Genomic DNA, 20977 nt, shown 5'->3' on the forward strand with positions numbered 1-20977 from the left:
TCAATGGAGGATCTTGATACTCTTGATTTTATGATTGCTTTGATTGTCATTATTGTTTTAATTTTACTTGACAGAGAACAAAAAAAGAAATTAGAGTAGCTAGCTTGTTCAGTCATTTAGCACGACTGTTACTCGCAGTGCCCCTTATCTAACTGTTCACATACACGTAAAATGTAGGCTGTAGGCTGTGAACTTGTAAGTTGCAATGCGCTATTAGTATTCTGGCTTGTAGGTTCTGTAAAACTAAATGGATAAATCTCGATTCCAGTTTGTGAAGGCTTTCTAGAAGAAAGAAACTGTTGTGAAGATAAAGGGGGTAGGTGGAGGAGGTTTGACGCAGAAGGGGGGTTTATGGTTTCGTTGGTTTTGGCAGAAAAGTGAGTGAGGATCGATGTATATTAATCTACAGTCCAAATTAATTCTAGTTTATGAGAATCCAAAAGTTAATCTGTTTGGATGCTCTAAGCATGCGTAACATATACATCCGTGGAAGATATTATATTCAAAAATGGTGTTTGGGTCGTGGTATGGTCTTTCTGTACAACCTCACTCGACGATCCTCGCCCATGAGGGTCCGAACATGTAGCTCCACAGATCATCGAAGACTTATCTCAAAATAAAATATGTGCATCAATATGGAAACTTCAGCAGTCATTAATAATTCGATCACAAAGGACATCTTTGGCAGTCCGGTCGTCGGTAGTCTGCTCCATTCCCTAAACATCATCTCCATCCCCCCCACCATCATACTCTATTGTGCTTACCGTACTTATACCGAGAACAATTACCCAGACAACCCAATTATCCCGTCGATCACCAAGTCAAAATGGCTACACCAGTTGTTCCACAGCTTATGCTACCCCTTAAAATCAAGCACCAGGTTTCGTACGACATGAAGAAGCGGTTGCAAAGACAGAAGTTGAGGAAGAGAGAGAATAAGAGTGATGATGAAGAAAATGGTCTTGGGGGTAAGAAGGAAGGGTTTGATATGTATGTTGCCGCCGTAGTTACTACGAAAGGTATGCGGTAGAGTAGAGTACTGATATCTAACAGGGGGTAGTATCTACGCCTCACGAAGCCAGAGAGGCTCTCTATGCCACCAGAGATTACTGCAGAAGTTAAATTGAGTCTAAAACCCGTTATCAAAGGTCTAAAACCATTCTTCGGCAAGCTCAGCCTTTTCTATTATCGATGAACCGGCAGAAGTCTCCGAGGTCGCACGATAGCCCCACAACTATCATTACCAGCCCAAGCCCCCATGATTAATATCAAAAATGGCCCGTCGTTGGTAAGCACACTACTACTTTCCGTTCTCTTAAAAATATTCAAGCACGTCCAACCTACTAGTCTCCCTTCTCTCTTGGGAGTCAACAAGTCCTTCAGAAAACCGACCTTGGAAAGCTACCATATGGTCATAACGTACCCACGCGATATCGCCTCCAAATACGAGTTTTGTCCATTAACCCTCACTTTCCCAGAGTGGTTCACCGCACCGTCAAACGATCCCGATCATAACAATAGTATGCTTATCGATAAACTGCGGAGGGTTTGTCAGTTATACAGCGCCTGGTGGAGGGTCAGGATGTTTCAAGACTGTTATGCAGTCTTGGCAGAGGTTCTAGCCAACGAATATCTATTACACTGGGAGGTTTCGGCGACTAGAAATCCCCGATTTAGGGAATCATATGAGGATGAGAGATTGGATTGAATGGAAGCAGTTGATATTGATTGCGCTTGTGAAAAAGAGTTTGGATCGTGGAGTTGATGGTGATGTTGCAAAGTTTTTGGATAAGGGGTTTAAACTGCAGAAATATGGGGAGGGAAAAGAGTATGAAGGGAAAGGGAAGTGTGGAGCTCAAGAACGCAGCCCGGTCGAATCCAAGATCAATTGGGATCAGTATTTGTTTAAGGGCTTCCCAAGCGATTACATCATGGACCCTGAGTATCCTCACATTCACCCAACCATTGTACTCGAACAATCCTTAGCATACGCAATACATAACACTGTACTCGAGGAGATTAATTATAGTTTCCCGCTGGTAAAGCTGGGGAAGTTACATCCCGTGCAGATGTTGGAGTTGTTGAGGGTTAGAGTTCCACCGTGGAGTTGGAGTCAGGAATATCAAGTTGAGAGGCTGAAAAGGGTGTCTGTGATGGGTCCGAAGAGTAGAGAGGAGATTGGACGGTATGGAAGGGAGTGGGAGGAGATGAGGGGTTGTGGAGGGGTTCTGGGGGCTGGGGCTTTGTAATGTCTTTGTTTTTCTTTCTTTTTGTTTTCGTCTTTTTCTTTTGGGCTGTGATGGCGAGGCTATAACGTGTAATTGTTATACATTTGATGGAGGATTGGGGGGCCAGGCACTATTAGTATATAGGTATGGTGGTGAGTACTACCACAGAATAAATGCTTAAATAAACAAATGATGTCTTGTCACAATGAGGGCCGAATATATTCGGTGGAGGATGAAGTTTTGAGTTGATGATGTTGGTGGCGTTCCTGTGGCTTTGTGTCACCATCTTAATGCGGATGCCTTTTATTCCTCCCCAACAGGGGCTTGCAAACTGAGACGTCAAGACCTTTATATTGCCCTAGACTCTTAATGAGCTTAAGTTTCTTTTTATATGAATCCGGACTTGACCTATGGAATCGCTTCTCTTATGCTTTTCCTGTTAAAGTAATTGGCCCTTTTAAAAGGTTTATATAGGCATTAAATGACATACTTGGGCTTCATGAGTTAAGGGCTCCGAAATCTAGCTTCTCTTTGAAGGGACCTGAGTTTAACGGAATTAAGATCAACTCGCCCTCATATATTCTTCAGCTAGCGGCTCTATGACCATCGCATAGAACTTTTGACGGAACTTCGGGTCACCAAGATCATTCGTAGGATCCTGAAAATCACACCAAAGGCATATCCTCGTCACCGCCGCAAAACTCGCCGAAACCATGCCTCTCCTATCTAACGACAAATCTTTAGCAAGCTCTCCAGCAACTCTGAATTCTGTAGCGGGGTCAATTAAACCGGGGCCGGCACCATAGTTCACCTGTTGGATCATCGCGGAAATCGGTTGGCAGTATATGATTTCGAGAAGTGCGAGTCCGAGTGAGTAGATGATATCATTGCGAATCCATGGCATGTTTCGACGGACGGGGATGGTTTTTAGGCGGTCGAACTTCCGGGAGAGGTAGATAGTGGTGATTTGTGGAGCTCTAGGGTTTTCTTGTCGGACGAAGACGTCTTTGATACCCCAGTCTTCTTGTAGCCAGGCGGTGCAGTGGAATTGTAGAACTGCGTAGGCCATGTTTAGTGCTACCAATGCTCTATTTATATAGAAATTAGTAATTATAGTAAATATCCATCGCTTTCCACATATATTAACACTTACCTTTCCCTCGGTGTAAATACCCCACTTCTCCAGGCGTTTCCTACGCGAATGGAGTAAAGAAGATTGTCCAACGAATGGACATCTGTGTGAGTGCTTGATTTCGTCGTATTCGAGCAATACACATGGTGCTTCCAGTTTTGGCTTTCGAGAAATCCCAAATAGGACTTTGGCTTCGAGATCCGGATTAAGGATAAAGCCTTGCAAAGATCGTCGACTCTGTTATGGAATTGGGGGGGAGTTGCTATCGGGACAACGGCTGAAGACGCAGGTGCTAGAGGGAATGAACGATTAAAGGGTATGCCTCCAGGCCAGCTTGGACCCCCAGGGGCGGCCTGATTTACGGGATAAGTTGGACCCATTACCGTCCGTACGACGCTAATTTGACCTCATCAGTTTGGCTTTGATATCTTCGGAGCATCTCGAGACTGAAAAATTCCCATACACATCATTTCGGTTGGGATTCTATAGAACCAAGGAAATAAAAATTCTAGACTTACGGTTGCAAATCACTTTCTTCCGCTTCTATTTCTATCCCCCTCCAGCCCCATGGTATCGAGCTACAAAACGGCGTAGCACTCGAAATCGAAAATTCAAAAACCATCGGTTCTTTATTCCATTCAAACTCTTCTATCGGCTTGGTAGGGGCCTTAAGCTCCAAATCCGCCTGGTGCACACAATGGCATCTGCATTGATAAAATTGCGAATTCAGGCTCTCAAACAGCCATTTCGCACGTTCGCTAAGCTTCCCCCAAGATTTCGTGACAGATTGGTGACGCTTTTCAATTCTTTGGGGTTCGATTAAAAGAGCTTTTGTTTGGAACTTTTCGAGGAAGTAGAGGTCTCTAACTATACTCTCAACGTCGCGCTGGAGGCTCGGGATTTTAATTCCGCCTGTAATTCGTGCGAACCCGCTTTTGAGGAGTTTTCTCTGAATTTTGGAGTCTATGCGTCCATCTAACCCAACCCATCGAGGCTAGGAATTTGCACGAGGGTTAGCTTATCTCGAGATATGGTACGAGCGGGATCGGAATTCAAGAAATCGCGCTTAGGATTAAACAACTGATAGGTAGTTATAGCTTACTCGAAAATCATCCTCCAATTTCAATCGCTTCCCCAATCTCTGAATCTTTCCTTCCAAACCCGTCGATATAGCGACGTAAGTCTGAAAATTCGCCCCTAACTTCGTTCTAATCAAATCCTCCACATCTCTCTCACGCCATAAAGATCCATCCCGTGTTTTTAAAAGCTTGTTAACTCTTTCCACAGTTAAGTCGGATATAAGTATCGACTCGCAGGTGTCATAGTATAGTGACGCTGCACCAATAAATTGGGCTAACAAATCTTTAAACGCGTGCTCATATTGTTTCATGTTACCTATGGCTGTTAGCTAATTGATGTTGCTTAGATGTTAGCCCCGCCAATTCAAGTTTTGTATAATCAGATACGTAATAGTCAAGGCTGGTTCCACCATACGCCATTGGAATAATGTTCAAGTGCTGATATAAGCAGAGGAATAGAACCCAGGACGACTCCGACGACTTCAAATCCACTCATATCTGTTTAATATCTTATTAATTAAATATATAACTATTGAATATGTACCGCAACTCCAAATGATCGATATCAGGCGAGGCTAGTAGGGATTTGTTGTACGGGGCGGGAGTAAGTAAGCGGACGAGATCGATTGGATCTATCGATATTGGGGCGGTTGGAAGCAGAAGACAGCTCGAGATTGGATCGGATGTGTATTTATGGGTGCCCGCCTAACTATATTACGGCAATCCATCGCCATGACAAGGGGATCTAAACCATGACATGGGGATCTAAATGGCGTGCGATGCTTTCGGAAGTACTAATAGTCGATTGGAATCAGCTAGAGCCCCGATGCAGGATCCAAGTCTGCGCCCACTTGTACAACACAACTTGCATTGGCGTGCATCGCGGTCGCGGTCGGCTTCGAGCTACTGTTTGGAGGGGTTGGTATAGATGGCCATTACATAAGCACGGAGCCCTCTTCTATCGCGTAGGAACCAATGCATCGTCGACCCGCTGATTTTAGTTCAGCGAGACGCGATATTCACATTAGTAGGGAAAATCTGCAACCGTCGACACTTCGGGTCAAGTACTAGCTAAGCTATGGATGAACTCTTCCAAGCACACCAATCATGCCGTCAAAGATTCGCCAACTTGGCAACTTTAGCTGAATCTCCGATACGGGATTTTAGTAACCAAGTCTCGCGACGGGATTGGGAGATTGAAGTTGAAAGATACAAAATATGGGCTAGTAGCGTGGGAGTCGGATATTCGGGGGAGAACTATGAAAAGTCGTTGGATTACGGACTGAGGGATGCGTCTTTTATGCGATCTCAGGTGAATTTAAATCTGACTAATCGATATTACCTGGAGCCGCAGACTATATATATAGAAATTAAAGTCGCCAGAGTCTTGCTGCTCTGTTGTAAAATTTGCTAACAGCTGAAATACTCTAGGTTGCGTTGATATTAAAACTATTAATTGAACATGTAAGGCGCCCACCCTGAACGCCCGGGTCTAATGGGGTATTATTAAGTAAGGGACATTAGCGGCTAATCCAGCGTACGATACTAGATTGAAAATGGTATGTAGAGTATAAAGTACATGGGCAAACAATATATCCTAGAAATTAATCTTGCTCTCGACTTCAACTAGAGACCTTAAGAATGATTGCTAACCATAAACACCTTTATCTGTAGCCATAGCATTACTGAAGGGAGAAAGAGTACCATGGGAGGATATGGCCATCATATCCGCCAAACTCCCAAAATATGGTACCAAAGATACAGAACTGTCCCATGAGGAATCCGAGGCCGACACAGGAGACGACTCACCTTGGGATTTCTCGTCCGACGATGTTTCCATAAACGGGAACTCTCTGGATGACTGCGCGGGTGAAAATGACAGTTTAAGAAAGCCTGAGCCAGTTAATGGTATTTCGAATATTCAAAGTCTCCATGCGCGAACGAGAATAGATTTCCCTGCAGGAGAAATGGCGCAAATCCGACATGCAATACAAACGACTATCTCTTCATTGTATGGACTTCCTATTCGAAAGGCAACAATCCAGCATAGGCTGCGGGGAGAACTACCGGAAGAGGTAGCTCCATTCGAGAGCTTGGATATTTCATATGTTAGAAATATGTTCCCCGAGTTGGCGAAAGCTTCTCCTGAAGTCGCTACTCGACTTGGAAAACTGATAACTCGGCGACGGGAAATATTACATTCCCGGAAAACACGAGATAATCAGCCACTACAGTCGGACAAAAGCACACCTGCCAGACGCCAGAAAGGTCCTAATGACGCTTTGCAAAATCCAAGCTGGCTTGAACCGCCTAGCTACACCCGCCCAGCTCCAGCCCCTGTCTATACGACTGACGGCTTTGAAGTTGTGGTGCCACGGAGGCCGCTAGGAGAAGATGGCGAAGAACTAGAATATTTTATGTGTCCATATTGCTGCACGGTGAAGGAAATAAGCTCGAAAGAGGAGTGGAAGTATGCTCATTGATAGACCTCTGGTTGGATATACAGCATTTCTAATCGTCATATACCGTATTTAGAGCGCACGTATTCCAAGATCTTCAACCATATGTTTGCACATATCCCAATTGTGAGCTTGGGGATTTCCTTTTCGAAAGCAGAGAACAATGGTTTCAACATGAGCTAGCAAAACATCGGGTCAATTGGTTTTGCAATACGAAGGGCCATGATCATTTCAACAACAAAGCCGACTTCAGTTCACATATGGCTGCGGAACATAGCAATGAGTTTAAGTTCAACGAACATGATACTCTAATGGCCTCTAAGCTCTTTGCTGTACCAGCTAATGAAACCGAACCGGATCTCTGTACGCTATGTATGAAGGAAACTGCTTATCCGGAGAGCCATGTCGGTTGGCACCTAGAAATTCTTGCCCTTCGTGTGATTCCAGCGGAAGACTTTAGACCTGTCAGCGATCACAAAAGTTACGGCTCAAACAATTCGTCGCATATTGAATACAAGGACGCCACTGCTTTAAATTTAGCCCCTACTGATAAAGAGGAAGGCCCTGCGATGAGCAGAGATATTGGGATGCCCGATAGGAAACGAGGTATAGAGCGTAGCCCCAAGTTTGATGTCCCCAACCACACGAGCACGAGCAGTAGTGAGATTCAGATCGATTCGGATTCAAGCTCAACTACGAGTTTGGATTCAGATATGGCATTCGGATCCGATACACATACTACACCACCATCTTCTTTCTCAGAACTTCATTCAAGATTAAAATCCTGGGCGAGACGCAATATATCTGGATCTAAGCGCGGGCCAACACGGAAGTCCTTCCCGGGCTCGAAATCTGATGATTCTTTGGGTGGTAAAGGACCAAGCAGGAAGGGACTCAAAAGGAGAGATTCTTTCGATTTTAACATCGCATTTGGTTACTCAAGTTCCGACAGTTCGGATCGAGGTAATAATCTATCTCATCGACCCTCGTACCCAGACATCACAAAGGGAGGAGCAAATGGTCCGATTATCCTGCCAGATTCTAGTTATGGAAACGAACAATGGAGATCTAGCCAGAGCCACGAATTGGTGGTTCTGGCGGCGGCAAGGCAAAGGGAATTGGAGCGTGTGAAGGCGGAAAAGGAATGTCGTCTAGAGGCAGAAAGGGCGTGGCATCTAGGAACAGAAGAATCGCGGCATCTGGAGGCGAGGCAAGTGGAATTGGAGCATCTGAGGCGAAGGGAATTTGATTTGGAGCGAAAGATGCGAAGGGAATTGGAGCATCCGGAGGTGATACAGGAATTAGAGCGTCTGGAGGCGGAAAGGGCACAGCGTCTGGAGGCAGAAGAATCGCGACGTCTGGAGGCAGAAGAATCGCGACGTCTGGAGGCAGAAGAATCACAGCGTCTGGAGAGGCAAATGGAATTGGAGGCTCTGGCGGCGAGGCAAAGGGAGAGTTACGCCAGTGGTATCACAACGTTGCACGACGCCCCAGCTCCCCCCCTCTCAACGGCGAGGAAGCAGCGGCGCGGGAGAAGAGAGTCTCTCGATTCGAATCTCGCCTTCGGTGGATCCAGCTCCGAAGGTTCAGCGACAGGCGATATGCGTAAATCACATATCCCGGCTATGAAAAAAGGTTGGCGGTGGTGGCGAACTGGAGCCGCAGATGCAACTCTAGGTCAAGAAGATCACAATAATGCATGGTCAAATCCAGAAGAAGTTTCATAAAGTGACTCAAACATCCTTATATCTCATGTATTTTAGCCCCATTGGAGGTCACTCCGGCTCTTGAATATAGACATATATCTCTGAGTTATGTACACCTGATCGTAAATCCGCAAGTATCTCTGGACTCAAGACTACAAGTATGTATGTATGAACCTAACAAGTAACTTTCATGTATCCTTATCCCGTTTGACGGCCACTTCATAAATCCATGATGTCGCTTCAGATTCTACAATAATATCAAATATAACGCCATAAAACAAAACAAAGTGAACTGCAGTCATATATAGGTTATACCTAAGAGCGGCAGAAGCAGATCCAGATACTAGACTAGGGTGCACGGTGCAGGCATAACTTTCTTAATTTATGTGAGTTATGCTGGAGGCAAAACTAAGATCTGGCCGAAAATGTGGCCAATGCCCAAAATCAAACGCTTTTATAACAGCTAGATGCATTAACGTTTAAACCTTCAAGTGTATATTGAATGCTATTAAATATTTATCACATAAAGGATAAAGGTATGCCTATTCTGATAGCATTGCGGGTTACTTGAGAGACAGTTGAGAAAAGGTATTCTGTAGAGAACCCGAGGTGTACCGGCGAATCGCAATTGAAACTGCCAAAGTTTACTGGTTATTCAACAGGCGGACGGATTAAAGCGAAACACGGCTGTAAATATTTATCCGGTAGAGAATTCCCTTCGAAACTTCCTAAAATTTCATTCTTGATCACCAACTTCATGACTGATTCAAAGGCTAACCTATCAGTATGTGTTGAACCACGGAACCTGCCATTTGGATGAAGAGGCTAAACTTCCCATTTTCTCAAGACATGAAACCAGAGCTGTCATGATCAATATATCTGAGTTTTATGATATCGGATGATAATGATGATATATCTGAAATTTCGAGAAAGGAGGCTCTCCCAAGCCTTCTTTTCAACGTTTTATCCCTTTTTGCTGACTTTGCTGGCGTTAAGATAAGAATTGCCGTGGAATTTCAAGCCTTGGTGTTTTTCGCTTCCAGAACTCGTCGAAGTCCCCACCTTGATGAAGCGAAAGCAGTTTCAGGGAATTAGCCGAACTGATGGGCATTTTCTCTCCTTGTAACTAGTGGGACTTTCTTCTAGTAAAGTTTTAAAACTGGAGATGGTCGGTAGTTAGAAGCTTTGAGGCTGGTCGATAAAGCTCAGGCCGTCTTTTGGACAGCAATGTTTCGAGGTTTGAAACGAGAAAGTTGAAACAAGGCAGGTGCCGTCTTTCGGCCTACGGACACCAGACTTTGATATCGAACTATGAGATCTATATGTATAACAAATCGAGGATTTTGAGGTTGAAATTGTCAGCACGGTTCGAGATGCCCTTCTCCAGGATGTTTCCCAAAACACCGCTGATCTTCTCCCCCGCAGACATGGTCTTGGAGCCGACCGCGAATCTTGAGCTCCTAAACTAGAAGTCCAGACAAGGGATCTTTTACGGACGGATCTTGCCATTTCCCCCCCTCTCTATCGCGAGAACAACCAGATTTGCGGAGAAATATCCTTTTACGAGGTAAGTACATAACTGCTCTCGAGCTATGTCCAGTTTCTAGCTCTCACAAGATCTCAAACGGCACGGGTGGCACGGAAAGCTATGATCAATTCCTGTTTTGAGACATACATGGCTGGGTAGCTTACGGGTGGAGGTTGGGTTTTGATAGCTATGCCGGAGATTTAGTGAAGCTAACAATCACAAATAACCAATTACTGTAGTACAGAATAGCCACAAACAGCGGACATCACACTTATCATAACTGCATGACTTTTGTAAATGAGGCTGAAAAGTGAATACTATTTCTTTCCCACAGAGCCGCCTTCTCGAAAGAGTCGGGAAATGGCCAATGAATTCCATCGAGCACACCCTCAAAAATCAAAAAAGAATGCAGGTTGACGCAATTCGAGGCATACACTAGTACTTACTATCTACAAAGTAATTATCGCATACAATCCAACGAGTGGTACAATAGAGACAAAAAAATGTCCCCAGGAATAGCAGCAACATTAACACCAACAACATTTGGGATGGTGACAAGCTTTTTTAGACGCCACAGACCCGTGAACAAGCTGCTAGCGAAATCCAGCCGTCCTCATTGGCTAGCATGATGTTTCGACTAGTCGCCCTCCCGTTCAATGGGCTGGCCCGGACTGCATTCGTAATGGCGTTTCACCTTTCGCCCAACTTTTCCGGCCCACTTTTTGCCTGCCCGCACAACACTTTTGTGGCTGCTATGGAAGTGGTAGCTGCCAGAAATAGTACGCGCCCACACCCACGTCCAGTCGGTGCTTTGGCCCAAGGACTGGATAGCTCGACAGGACAGGGCAGAAGTCTGGAATTTGACATTCTGCATTGACGATGGTGACCTTGTTCGCGCCTCTTGGACAGCTTGGGCCAGCTTGGACCAGCTTGGACCAGCTTGGGTGATTCTGGGTATCTTGCCGGTACCCGCTAGAATCAATTTTCCACGCGATAATTCTGACATCAAATTTCCCTCCGAACAGGCTCCAACGGCGCTTGATTGGAGGAAATGCCATTCCTCATCAACAATAACTGGGCTCCCTCTGTTCATATCCCCAAGCGCGAAGAGACGCTATTAATATCCTTTTCCTCCAACAAAAGCTTGGTCGAGATGGCAGGAACCATATCATATTCGAACACGAAATAGGCTAGGACCCGCTGGCCGTTCCCCACTATTGGTGTTAGTGCTCTCGTTAACACTCCTTCGGTCGATGCATGTCGAACACATTTGCTTATTTTATTTTGGACACTGCGAAAGCCGGTGAGCAACAGGTTTACCCCAGCCTGTACATGTCTTGGTGCGAAAGTCTAAGAAGTACTACCCCTGCGATCTCGAGGGTCTATTTGCTTATTTCGCATCTTCGACTCAAACCAACCGTCGCGCTATCAAATTTCGAGATGCACGCGAGCGGCGAGCCTACTTAAGATGTAGAGATCCCACCTCCAACTTCCAACTTCTCTTACCTTCTGCAGCCTAACCAAAATCTACAAAAAAGTAATCTACAAAATAAATCCACGAGTGCTCTTCTCGGGTAGAAAGTACTTTTTCTTTTTTCCCTTTTTCCTTTTTCACTTCGTTGGATCCCTTTTTAGCTTCAATTCATAACCAACATTTTTACCCTGGGGTGAAAATAAGTATTTTTTTGGTGACGTCAACAGATTGGTGATTTTTTTATTTATATCTTTCGCAGCTTCTTACATACTTCCTTCCCGCTCGATACCAGCTTATTTAAAACGACTGTCAATTCTTCCTTCTGGAATCATCCTTTCAATTCAACTCTTTAATCATCATCATCAACCTCAAACATCTCCCGCCTTCGACAATTCATAGATAGATTCACTTCTTTTCTATAAATCAAGATGCGTTTCACACTTGCTTCCGTTGCTACCATCCTCGTCGGCGCCGTTGCTGTTCTGGCCGCTCCTACGCCTAAATATACTGGGTGTAGCCTGTCGTCTGTCCAGATACCAAAGGAGGCCTTCGTTGATCCAACTAACTGTAAGTCTACTAGTCAACCATTCTTTATATCACTCATTCACATACTAATATCTATATCAATAGCTTCAAACACTCTCGCATATCCCGCTGCAAACGAGAAGCTCGCCAAGATTGTTCTCGGATATGGCTCTCAGAACTACTCCTGCGTTAATGGCGTTGCTACTTCCAATGGAGCTGTCGCGACTCTCTACGACTTGTCCTGCGCCTTCGCTGTCTCTCCCGAATGGGCCGATGTTGTCACCCGTGGTGCCGTCCAGATGGACCCAACTGCCCAATTCGCTGGTCTCCAAATGCTCAAGAACATGCTCAACGCTCAATTCATCTCTGGAGTCCACTACTTCAAGGGTGATTTCGCCACCCCAACCTTCGAGTTCACCGACAAGACCAAATTAATCAGTGGTCTCGCTGGCAAAATCCCAGCTCTTCCTGGTTCTGATACTGGCAAGCGTCCTGACAACTTCGGTGCCGTTCCATCTCTCAGGTTGGTTGCAAAGCAGGGTATGGGTTCTACCTACTCTACTATCTACCGTCTCCACACCGCTGGTGGATCCCCACCACTCGGCAAGTGCTTGTGGCAGGGGCAGCGACAGATCCCCTACGCTGCTCAATACTGGGTCTACAAGAGCACATAAAAAGAAGCTTCTGTTTTCCTTTTAACTCTTTTTTACTGTACTGTCCTTTCTCGTTTGTTAAGAATTACTTCCTGTTTAATCATACAGCTCTTTTCTTCCCTTTCGCATTTTCGCGCATTTTCATGATTACAGCTGGCAGCGCGCTAGCAACACTTTTATACTATTAACTAGTAATACTGCTTACCTACATATCAATACCCAAAGTCCAACGGGATTCCCAAGAGCAGAGTGTCTTTTCATCAACGGTTCCCATGTAGATACCATCCTGTTGTTGCAGAAGTCGTCTTTGTTCAGGGTTGTTTTGAAAGCTAGTTTTTGAACCACAAAAGGATACCGATATACCCCATCATCACAGTCGTTTAGATAATATCCTTTTATTTCTCTGTATCTCAGCAGGAAATTGCATTTAGCTAGGAGGGACCAAATAATCAAGAAATTCTTTCTCTAAATTCTTTTTGCACATCTCCAATAATTTTGTGCTAGAGTTATATGATGATGAATTGAGACAACCTTCCGCTTCTGAATGCTTTGAATAAATGAACTAAACTGGAGGCGCCTCTTTGCATAGATTTCACCAGCTTCGCTCGCTCACTCACCTTCCCCCATGAACACCTATCGTGGGGAAATTAAACCTTAAATTTTTGTGTTTTAAAACGGTGGCTAGGGAATCAAGCAATTTTTTACAACGCAGTTCTTTCCATCCGACAGGGCCGTCCAGCCGTGCTGGTGCGGGAAAGTCTAGCTCAAAATTTTGCATAAAATCAAATGTCGGTTATTTTGGGTAGTAAAAATCCCCTCTTCGTTATCTAACATGGACACAAACCGTCCTTAATCCCGCTTTGTTGGATTACTTTATAAGACACTAAAGATTTTGGTCCCCGTTGGAACGCTGCCCATTCTTGATCTTGCAGCCCCTCTAGCGGGGGTCGGATCAAGGGCAACCTGCTGTGGCGGAAAGAAGACGTGGATAGACATACATATCTCCAGGGCTCTTGAAGAATTACTAGGATTTTTGAACCGACACGACCGGGCAAGGTCATATGCCGGCCCTCAAGGCTGGGCCATATGCATGTATGAGAAACTTTCCATGCAGAATCGTATCCGAGGCGCCTACAAGCTTGACTTTGATCTTCTCCATGTTCTTTTAGCAGGATTCACATTGTCTTTTTCAGTAGACTGGGATTTAACAAGGTTGCATCCAGTTGGTCCAGAGGTTAACCATCACAATGATGCTTCTTGGTCATGGACCTGGCCGCATGCAGCTCTTCTACCCCATGCTGATTGGGGTTGTTGTCGGGTTTACCACAGGTTGGAGGCCACCTTCTGCAGATACGAGATATATACACGCCTAAGGCTGGACAAATGCATGGTTTTTTCTTTGGTTTTTTTTTCGTACGAAGTGGGACAAATTAACTCGGTGGATCTGAGTGTTGGATATGTCCGTTCGGTAAGGTATTGCACGATTGTAATGAAGTTTACATGCGAACCTGGAATGTTTTCAGGCTGTAGTTCACTACCCGTTTTTCATTAATATTCATTTTGTATCTGCAAGCAAAATTTAAGGCAAGAAGACAAAAAACATAATCCAAGGGTTCATAAGTGCGCTTAATTTCCTTGTCAATTGTTATGGATTAATGTTGTAGAAACGGATAACTCGGTCTTCTTCAAGAAGGCCCTTAGACCAAAAAGTAGTCGAGATATCGATATCAAGGTAAAAGACGTTAGACACTAAGGGATCTTCATGAAAACACGCAATCTCGACAGATGACGTTGAATAATATCCAATCAGATTCCTTACCTTATAACTTAACTTCTTTTAGTTCCCCATATTATATGTAAAAAGAAGGGAACTAAAAAGTGGAGCAAGAAGGACTAAGAGATGTTTCTGAAAATAGAAATGGATTAGTGTGTCCCCACTTATCTTTTTGAGGAACTATGGAATGGATTTTAGCATTGATTTGATCGGAGATATGAGAAGGGAATTTTCTTGTTTCTTTGCTCCAATGGCCAAGTTCGTAGTTGCTTGTGAATCACTGAGTTTTTCGGAAGATAAGGCTGCCCACAGGCTAGCCGCTGGACCCTGGTCACGCTAATGTCATTTGGAAATAGGCGATTGGATGGATATTTTTGGTGTGTGTGGGTAGGCGCCGTTGGTTCGTTGCAGGTTTGGCCAATCAGAACTCGAGCGCAGTGGACATGTGGGCAATTCGAGATTTTGAAGATCTATCATATTTTTCAAGACAAATTAATTGCAGTACCGACGGGTGTTCGGCTTCCCTATGTAACTTCGATTGGTCTTGTGTCAATGAATACCTTTAAAGTAGATCGATGCTTTCAAATTTCGTCTACGTTTCCAGTTACAACACATCTCTAGTTTACAATCCTAAAATCTCTCGTCGATTCCGTTTCCGTACTCAGTAGCTTGCAACCTAGATACCGAATTCAGTTAAGAACCCTTGGTAGTTCTCATCTTCATTTACTCTTATTTTAATAATTTTCTAGTGAGTGACGACAATGTAACACAAGACTTTGTAAGTCCAAGAAGAACGGTTCTTCTAACACAAGAAAAGACACCAAGACGAAAGTACGTTTCCTCCCGATAAAATTGAAGACTTCATGAGGACATTGGTTTAGTGCAAAATTGAAGACACAAATCCGTAGACTTGTGAGTCGGCGATTATTATGAGAAAATCTTAGGATCGATAGCTTGTAGATCTAGGATGGCAGAGTAGAAAGATTTGGGATGGGATTCTGGGGTGCTATAGGTTGCGGGTTGGCCGTGAGAGTCAAATAAGATTATGTGACCTAGACGTATTTCCCCGTCTAGTCCTCGAGACTTTCTACAACGACAAGAATTCAGTCTGAATAGAAGTCATAATTCAGATTTCGATGTTACTCAGATATCAAGACTTGATTTCTAGACGCCAGGTTTTACTCTGGAAAAAAAATTACCTAGTAGCTGATTTATATTACTAAGGCAATATATCATCAGTGTCCGTCGTTTTGTGTGGATGCCAGTGGGTCAGCCTTCCATTTCATCGACAGATTCCATAGATTCAATTTCCACTAGAGTACCGCTGCAACCTCGAATTCTGTCTAAGTGCCGAAGTCGAATAAGAACTTTCCACATATTACCCACCCAGGTTAAGAAGCGGGTGACATGGATATGTCCTGTATATGTAATGCAATGCGATTTTAGCTTATTAAACGAGGATTGATATTATAAAAGGACGGCTACTGCGACATTCGAATCGCCCTAGAAGGGTTTTAGAATGCCTCCCCGGCTAGTACAAGAAGGTTCCGAAGGTTTCTTGTACTTTTCTTTTCCTTTGGAGATAAGAGCGGTACATTTATGCAGTTGAAAGGCAAGGAGAGGTCGTGACGAGGTACGTGCATACGCTTGCAGTCAGGGTTGTCATACATTTACTTAATCGCAGGCGTAGGTTCGTGATTTGATACGGGTATTCGGGATTGAAGGTGTGAGGGTCTCTTTTAATTGATTTGTATTATATAAAATCCAGTCTCTGAGTGGTTCATGCAGAAACTGCAGGAACAGGCCTGGTGATTGAAGTTTGCTTTTGGGAGGTATATACGTATAGGCTTGGCGCTTCGAGGTGCTGACTGTGTATAGCATTGTACTCAGATGTTATTAAGGTGTATTCCACCAGTAATAAATTGACATCAACCACATACTCCATCTATCAACCTTGTTTGGCAATGTTCCATAGATGTTGCTGTGAAAGTGACTAATCCTAACATTGATTTATCCTAGATTGGTCTCGCATCGATCCTAGATCCTGTGGGGCCCGAGATGAGGGCCCGGGGTGAGGGAACACATAATATTTTTTACACCACGAGGATTGAATTCTGTCCATATTTGATAGTGAATAAGCTTCGAGAGTTCCATACGCTAACAGTGATGCTACAGCTCCTAGTATGCTATTGAATATGGACTATTCCTGTTCTTGTCATAAGAGACCAGTTCCGAATCTTTATGAATTCAGGATTTGGAAGTATTATTGAGCTAAAAACGGCCCGAGAAGAGTTGAGCACTGGTTGACAGGTCATATACTGTGATCGTAGCAATATCGGAGCTAAAACTTGAGAAAGCGCAGCTTCCTGAGATCTTTCACTTGCTGCCGCTTTTGGAAAATTTCCAAATTTAGATGTGTTGCATTATTTTGGGTTAGTAAATATTTCTAAAATAGAAATACCACAGACAACATGCTCAAACGTGTTGGCGACCCAGCCTGTACTACCGAGCTTTGTGAGTCTAGCTGGTCGCGGAGCACTTGGATGTCCATTTAGCCGACCAAAGTCAAATCATATCTATTCACCCCTACATGCGTCGTGGAATTCAAGCTAGAGTCAGATGCCCATGCATGGGGGAAAGCAAGCTTGGGGTCGCTATCGCTACATGAGGCGCTGGTATCTCAAAGGAAATCGAACCAAATTCGACATTGTATTATTTAACTTTTATGAATTCGATCATATATGCTAATATCTTACAGCAGCTTGGCTTCGGGCATCAAGTCTGTATGAGCAAAAGGAAAGAAATATCGAAATATTGCAAGGCATTGTAAGCGAGTTTTATGCATGCGCTACTTTATTAATATTTTTAAGATACATAGAAAGGGCTCCGTGTCACTGAGCTCAAGGTTTTGGGTACGAGATCAACGATCAACCTATAAAAAGCTTCGAACATTCTGCTCGCTATAGATGCTCCAGCTGCATGAGATATGATTGTGATCAATTAGATCGACCTCTTGAATAGTGTAGTTTAGCGAAATCCTGGACCCTCTCAAGCATTTTGCGAGGCCGACACCTCGCTAGGGTCTAGTTCATGATATTTACTCTGTATTGCCTTAATCCTAGCACCAAACTATAAGCGGCAAGGCGTACACGGCTAGAAATACTTGGATCACGAGCTCAGGCATTATCTATTCCGTAGATTCTCACCAAAAGCTCGAGATATCTAGACTTTCTGAAACTACGATTATAATTATCAACTTAGGTGGCTCTTAGTATATAAAGTTACCTCCGGTGTTGTTAGATTTTGTGTGCCGACGTCGACTGCCATCGAAGGCCATATGTTTAGTTCTTGGCACAGCTTTTGCAAATTACTCCGCGACGCTTAGATATACGTATATGCTTTACACGGCCATATTAGTATCGCTATTGATTTTCTGCGGTTGCTGGAGCCAGTTTCCTGGTTTCATCGGTCAGTTTAGTTTAGTTATGTAGTTACTGTCAGGTTTTATTGGTTATTGGAATTCTAGGAGATACTTACTATACTAGGAAGGTTTACGTTTTAGCTCTAAAATCCTAGTTACCCTGAATGATAACTGATTCACGTCACATTCCTACCTATTTTGGACACTGCCAGCTCAACAGCACAAGCTCTGGAGAACAAGTGTTGCGGCGCTTATCAATTATCTGGCACCCTACGAGAGTAGTCTCGGGGCTTAGACTGCGTAAGAAATACCTTTTAGCGGACAATTTCAGATCCCTTTCACTTTTGGTAATATCACTACTAGTGCCCAAAAAACCCTTTCAAAATAAACGGTACGGAAATTTACGGCATTGATCATTTTCTTTGTTTCTCAACTATGGCCCTCTTAGCGTCCATTTTGGGGGTCTTGCACCGAGCTAAACTCCTATACCTCTTGACAAATCAGATAGATATCTGCAAATTTATAGAGTTAGTTAATCGTATCGAAATAGGTTGTTCTCCGAGTAGTACCTCTACGGAATTATGCCGGTCCAATATTTACGAACAGCGACAGAAAATAGTGAGCTATATGCCCGAGATCGCGATCAAAAATATGGATTTCAAAGTGCGAGTATTATCGTATAAAGAAAATAAAACTCTTTAAAATATTCCCTAGAGTTTTGGCCTGGGATCTCTCGAGTGCCTATCATAATAGAAGCTAACACTGGTACGTGTGTTTTAGATTTTCGAAACTAAATGTATTCTACTCTCATCTTCATTCGGTTTCAACTCAAAATAAATGTATCTGAACCATTCCCGATTGTCTCGCAACTATTTTACAAGCGCATCAAGCATGATGGTAGTCGTGTTCATGTTGCTTCTGCACCTCCCCGTTCTTGATTAAAACATAATCCTCACCAACAGAGAGGAACATATTTGGAGTATCAGTGAATCGCCCCGCGTCAGGTGCAATCAATTTTTATATTCTTCTTTTGCTAGTGCATTCGTAAAGTCCTTCAAGTCGTGGACGTAGAAATCTTCAATTCCATCAACCGTGGACAATAGGAGGAAAGGTACGTTTTCTTTAAGGAAGTGCATGTCGACTTTGTTTATGTGTTTCTAGTATTGTAGGACATTGATTATCGATGGGGTAAACGGTAATGAAAGCTGGCGGATTGCTATATATCTGGGCGCATCGAATAATTCTGTACTTTTGCATCCATTCAATACACAATGGACCGTAGATACGAGCCTAGTATTCATTGAACTCTCCGTCGGCCATGCCGAGCTTCTTCTGAACGTACATTGTAACTCGAACAAACTTTTCAGTGTTCATGGCTACCTAAAAGGATGAGTAATTTGATAAGAAGTATGAGTGGTTGGGGCTTTGCATAAACTCCCATCGAAGAATAGGGCCGCGTAGCACTTATAGATTTGTAAAGTTCCAGAGTTCGTTATGGTTGAAAGTTAGAATTTAACTCTAGGAGAAATTTCGTAAAGTATCACATAAAATATAATTGTTGAGAGAACTTAAGGCATGCCATGTATTCAAAACGGTCGGCCCATTTACGAAATACTGTTTTTCTGCGAGAGTTACGAGGTAATAATATCCAGACCGCGCCATCCTGCCGTCACTCTGAGTTTGTATGATCTAGACCGACCATGTGCGAAATTCGACACTTAGAAAACCAATCGACCGGTCTTAGACCCATGAGATGCAATAAGTTACCCCATGTCTACATCGATATTGATTAAACTTAGTGAGAAATTTTATTACACAGGAGAGCGGCAGAAGCCTGAACTTCATTTTCGTCATGACGTCTTTCATATTTGTACTGAACATGTGCGGCATACAAAAGTTGATTCTCTTTCCCGTAGCCCCGTACGTTGTATTTCAAATTGTGAAGCAGTCACCACGATCGGTTTGCTGGCTTTCGGGAGTTGAGTTGGTCGTCTACGAGGGCTAACTGGGAGATCAACCTCTATGTGTGCTGTATCGGCGGAAAGCTTGAAAACCGGTTAACTTGCATTTACGCTACCACAACAAACCGGTTTATTCTTATCACACCAACATGCAATCCAATAGCGGATAGGGTGGTAGATTTCACGTGGAATATACCTGACCCTTCACGTTTACAAGCCTCAAAGAATATGCATGGAAACCGCCGTTACTGAAATTGACGGGAGACGACCGTTTTTGACAAGCCTTGTGTCGTAATTGATCTTTGCAATCGGGTTAAAATGCATCGATTGGCACGATTCCACGTTGGATTGTTCTTTCTTCGGCCTCATATTGTAGATTTTAACGGGCCAAGAAAGTCGAAATCGACTCTGTGAAATCGACTCTGTGGAGGAGGAGGTGTTTTGGATCAATCGATTAGTCTCGAGGCTAGCCGCTAGGTTCGGATTACTTAAGCAGCTACAGATATCTCGAACATTGATCTGATCATCAGCTTTGTAGCTCGCGGCATTGCATAATATTCCTATCCTTCTATAGCGCAGCGATTGCTATATCAATCACTAAAAATCATTTGTCTTGATAACCCATCAAAACTCCTTAAGAACGATAGAGTCCTTCCAAGAACACTCTATCGAACTTATACCTCGTCTTTCATCGTAGGCGAAAGTGGTAGGCAAAGAGGATACAGTGAAGAGATATAATGAAACCACTGCTCTAGATCCCGTTTTTACCGTCTTTCCCCATAGTGAGGAAGATGTTATTGAAACTGTCAGGTTTTTTTTCTTTCTCTTTCTTTTCTTTTCTTTTCTAGTTGATCAATTGCCATTTCCTAGACCAGATACTAACATGCCAATTTATGCACCTACAGGTACGATATTGTAGGGAGAAAGACCTGAAATGTTTTGTTCAATCTGGGGGCCATAACTAAAGGGTCAAGAACCACAAAAGCATCGACGTGGTTATTTGTATGAGGACCTTGAACCACATTTCAGTTGATGAG

At 43.7% G+C, this 20977-nt stretch overlaps 5 protein-coding genes across 5 annotated transcripts; 4 read left to right on the forward strand and 1 right to left on the reverse strand.

Moving 5' to 3' along the window:
- Positions 1–826: 826 nt before the first annotated feature.
- DFL_009289 (uncharacterized protein) lies at positions 827–1122 on the forward strand (the record flags this gene model as incomplete). Its single annotated transcript, XM_067639151.1, has 2 exons — positions 827–968; positions 1061–1122. The coding sequence occupies 2 exons, from the start codon at positions 827–829 to the stop codon at positions 1120–1122; spliced, it is 204 nt and encodes a 67-aa protein (XP_067486969.1).
- Positions 1123–1274: 152 nt separating this feature from the next.
- Positions 1275–2249, forward strand: DFL_009290 (uncharacterized protein; the record flags this gene model as incomplete). The annotated part of the gene is made up of 3 exons (XM_067639153.1): positions 1275–1288; positions 1348–1547; positions 1663–2249. 3 exons carry the CDS (start codon positions 1275–1277, stop codon positions 2247–2249), a joined length of 801 nt encoding a protein of 266 aa, XP_067486970.1.
- A 541-nt stretch (positions 2250–2790) lies between these two features.
- DFL_009291 (uncharacterized protein) lies at positions 2791–4750 on the reverse strand (the record flags this gene model as incomplete). The annotated part of the gene is made up of 4 exons (XM_067639154.1): positions 2791–3316; positions 3382–3756; positions 3879–4354; positions 4463–4750. 4 exons carry the CDS (start codon positions 4748–4750, stop codon positions 2791–2793), a joined length of 1665 nt encoding a protein of 554 aa, XP_067486971.1.
- A 767-nt stretch (positions 4751–5517) lies between these two features.
- DFL_009292 (uncharacterized protein) lies at positions 5518–8625 on the forward strand (the record flags this gene model as incomplete). Its single annotated transcript, XM_067639155.1, has 5 exons — positions 5518–5751; positions 5871–5903; positions 5989–5998; positions 6114–6909; positions 6975–8625. The coding sequence occupies 5 exons, from the start codon at positions 5518–5520 to the stop codon at positions 8623–8625; spliced, it is 2724 nt and encodes a 907-aa protein (XP_067486972.1).
- Positions 8626–12034: 3409 nt separating this feature from the next.
- On the forward strand, positions 12035–12805 carry DFL_009293 (uncharacterized protein; the record flags this gene model as incomplete). The annotated part of the gene is made up of 2 exons (XM_067639156.1): positions 12035–12173; positions 12237–12805. 2 exons carry the CDS (start codon positions 12035–12037, stop codon positions 12803–12805), a joined length of 708 nt encoding a protein of 235 aa, XP_067486973.1.
- Positions 12806–20977: the final 8172 nt, after the last annotated feature.

The sequence above is a fragment of the Arthrobotrys flagrans genome (assembly GCF_004000055.1).
Source record: "Arthrobotrys flagrans strain CBS H-5679 chromosome Unknown unitig_1, whole genome shotgun sequence".
Taxonomy (NCBI): domain Eukaryota; kingdom Fungi; phylum Ascomycota; class Orbiliomycetes; order Orbiliales; family Orbiliaceae; genus Arthrobotrys; species Arthrobotrys flagrans.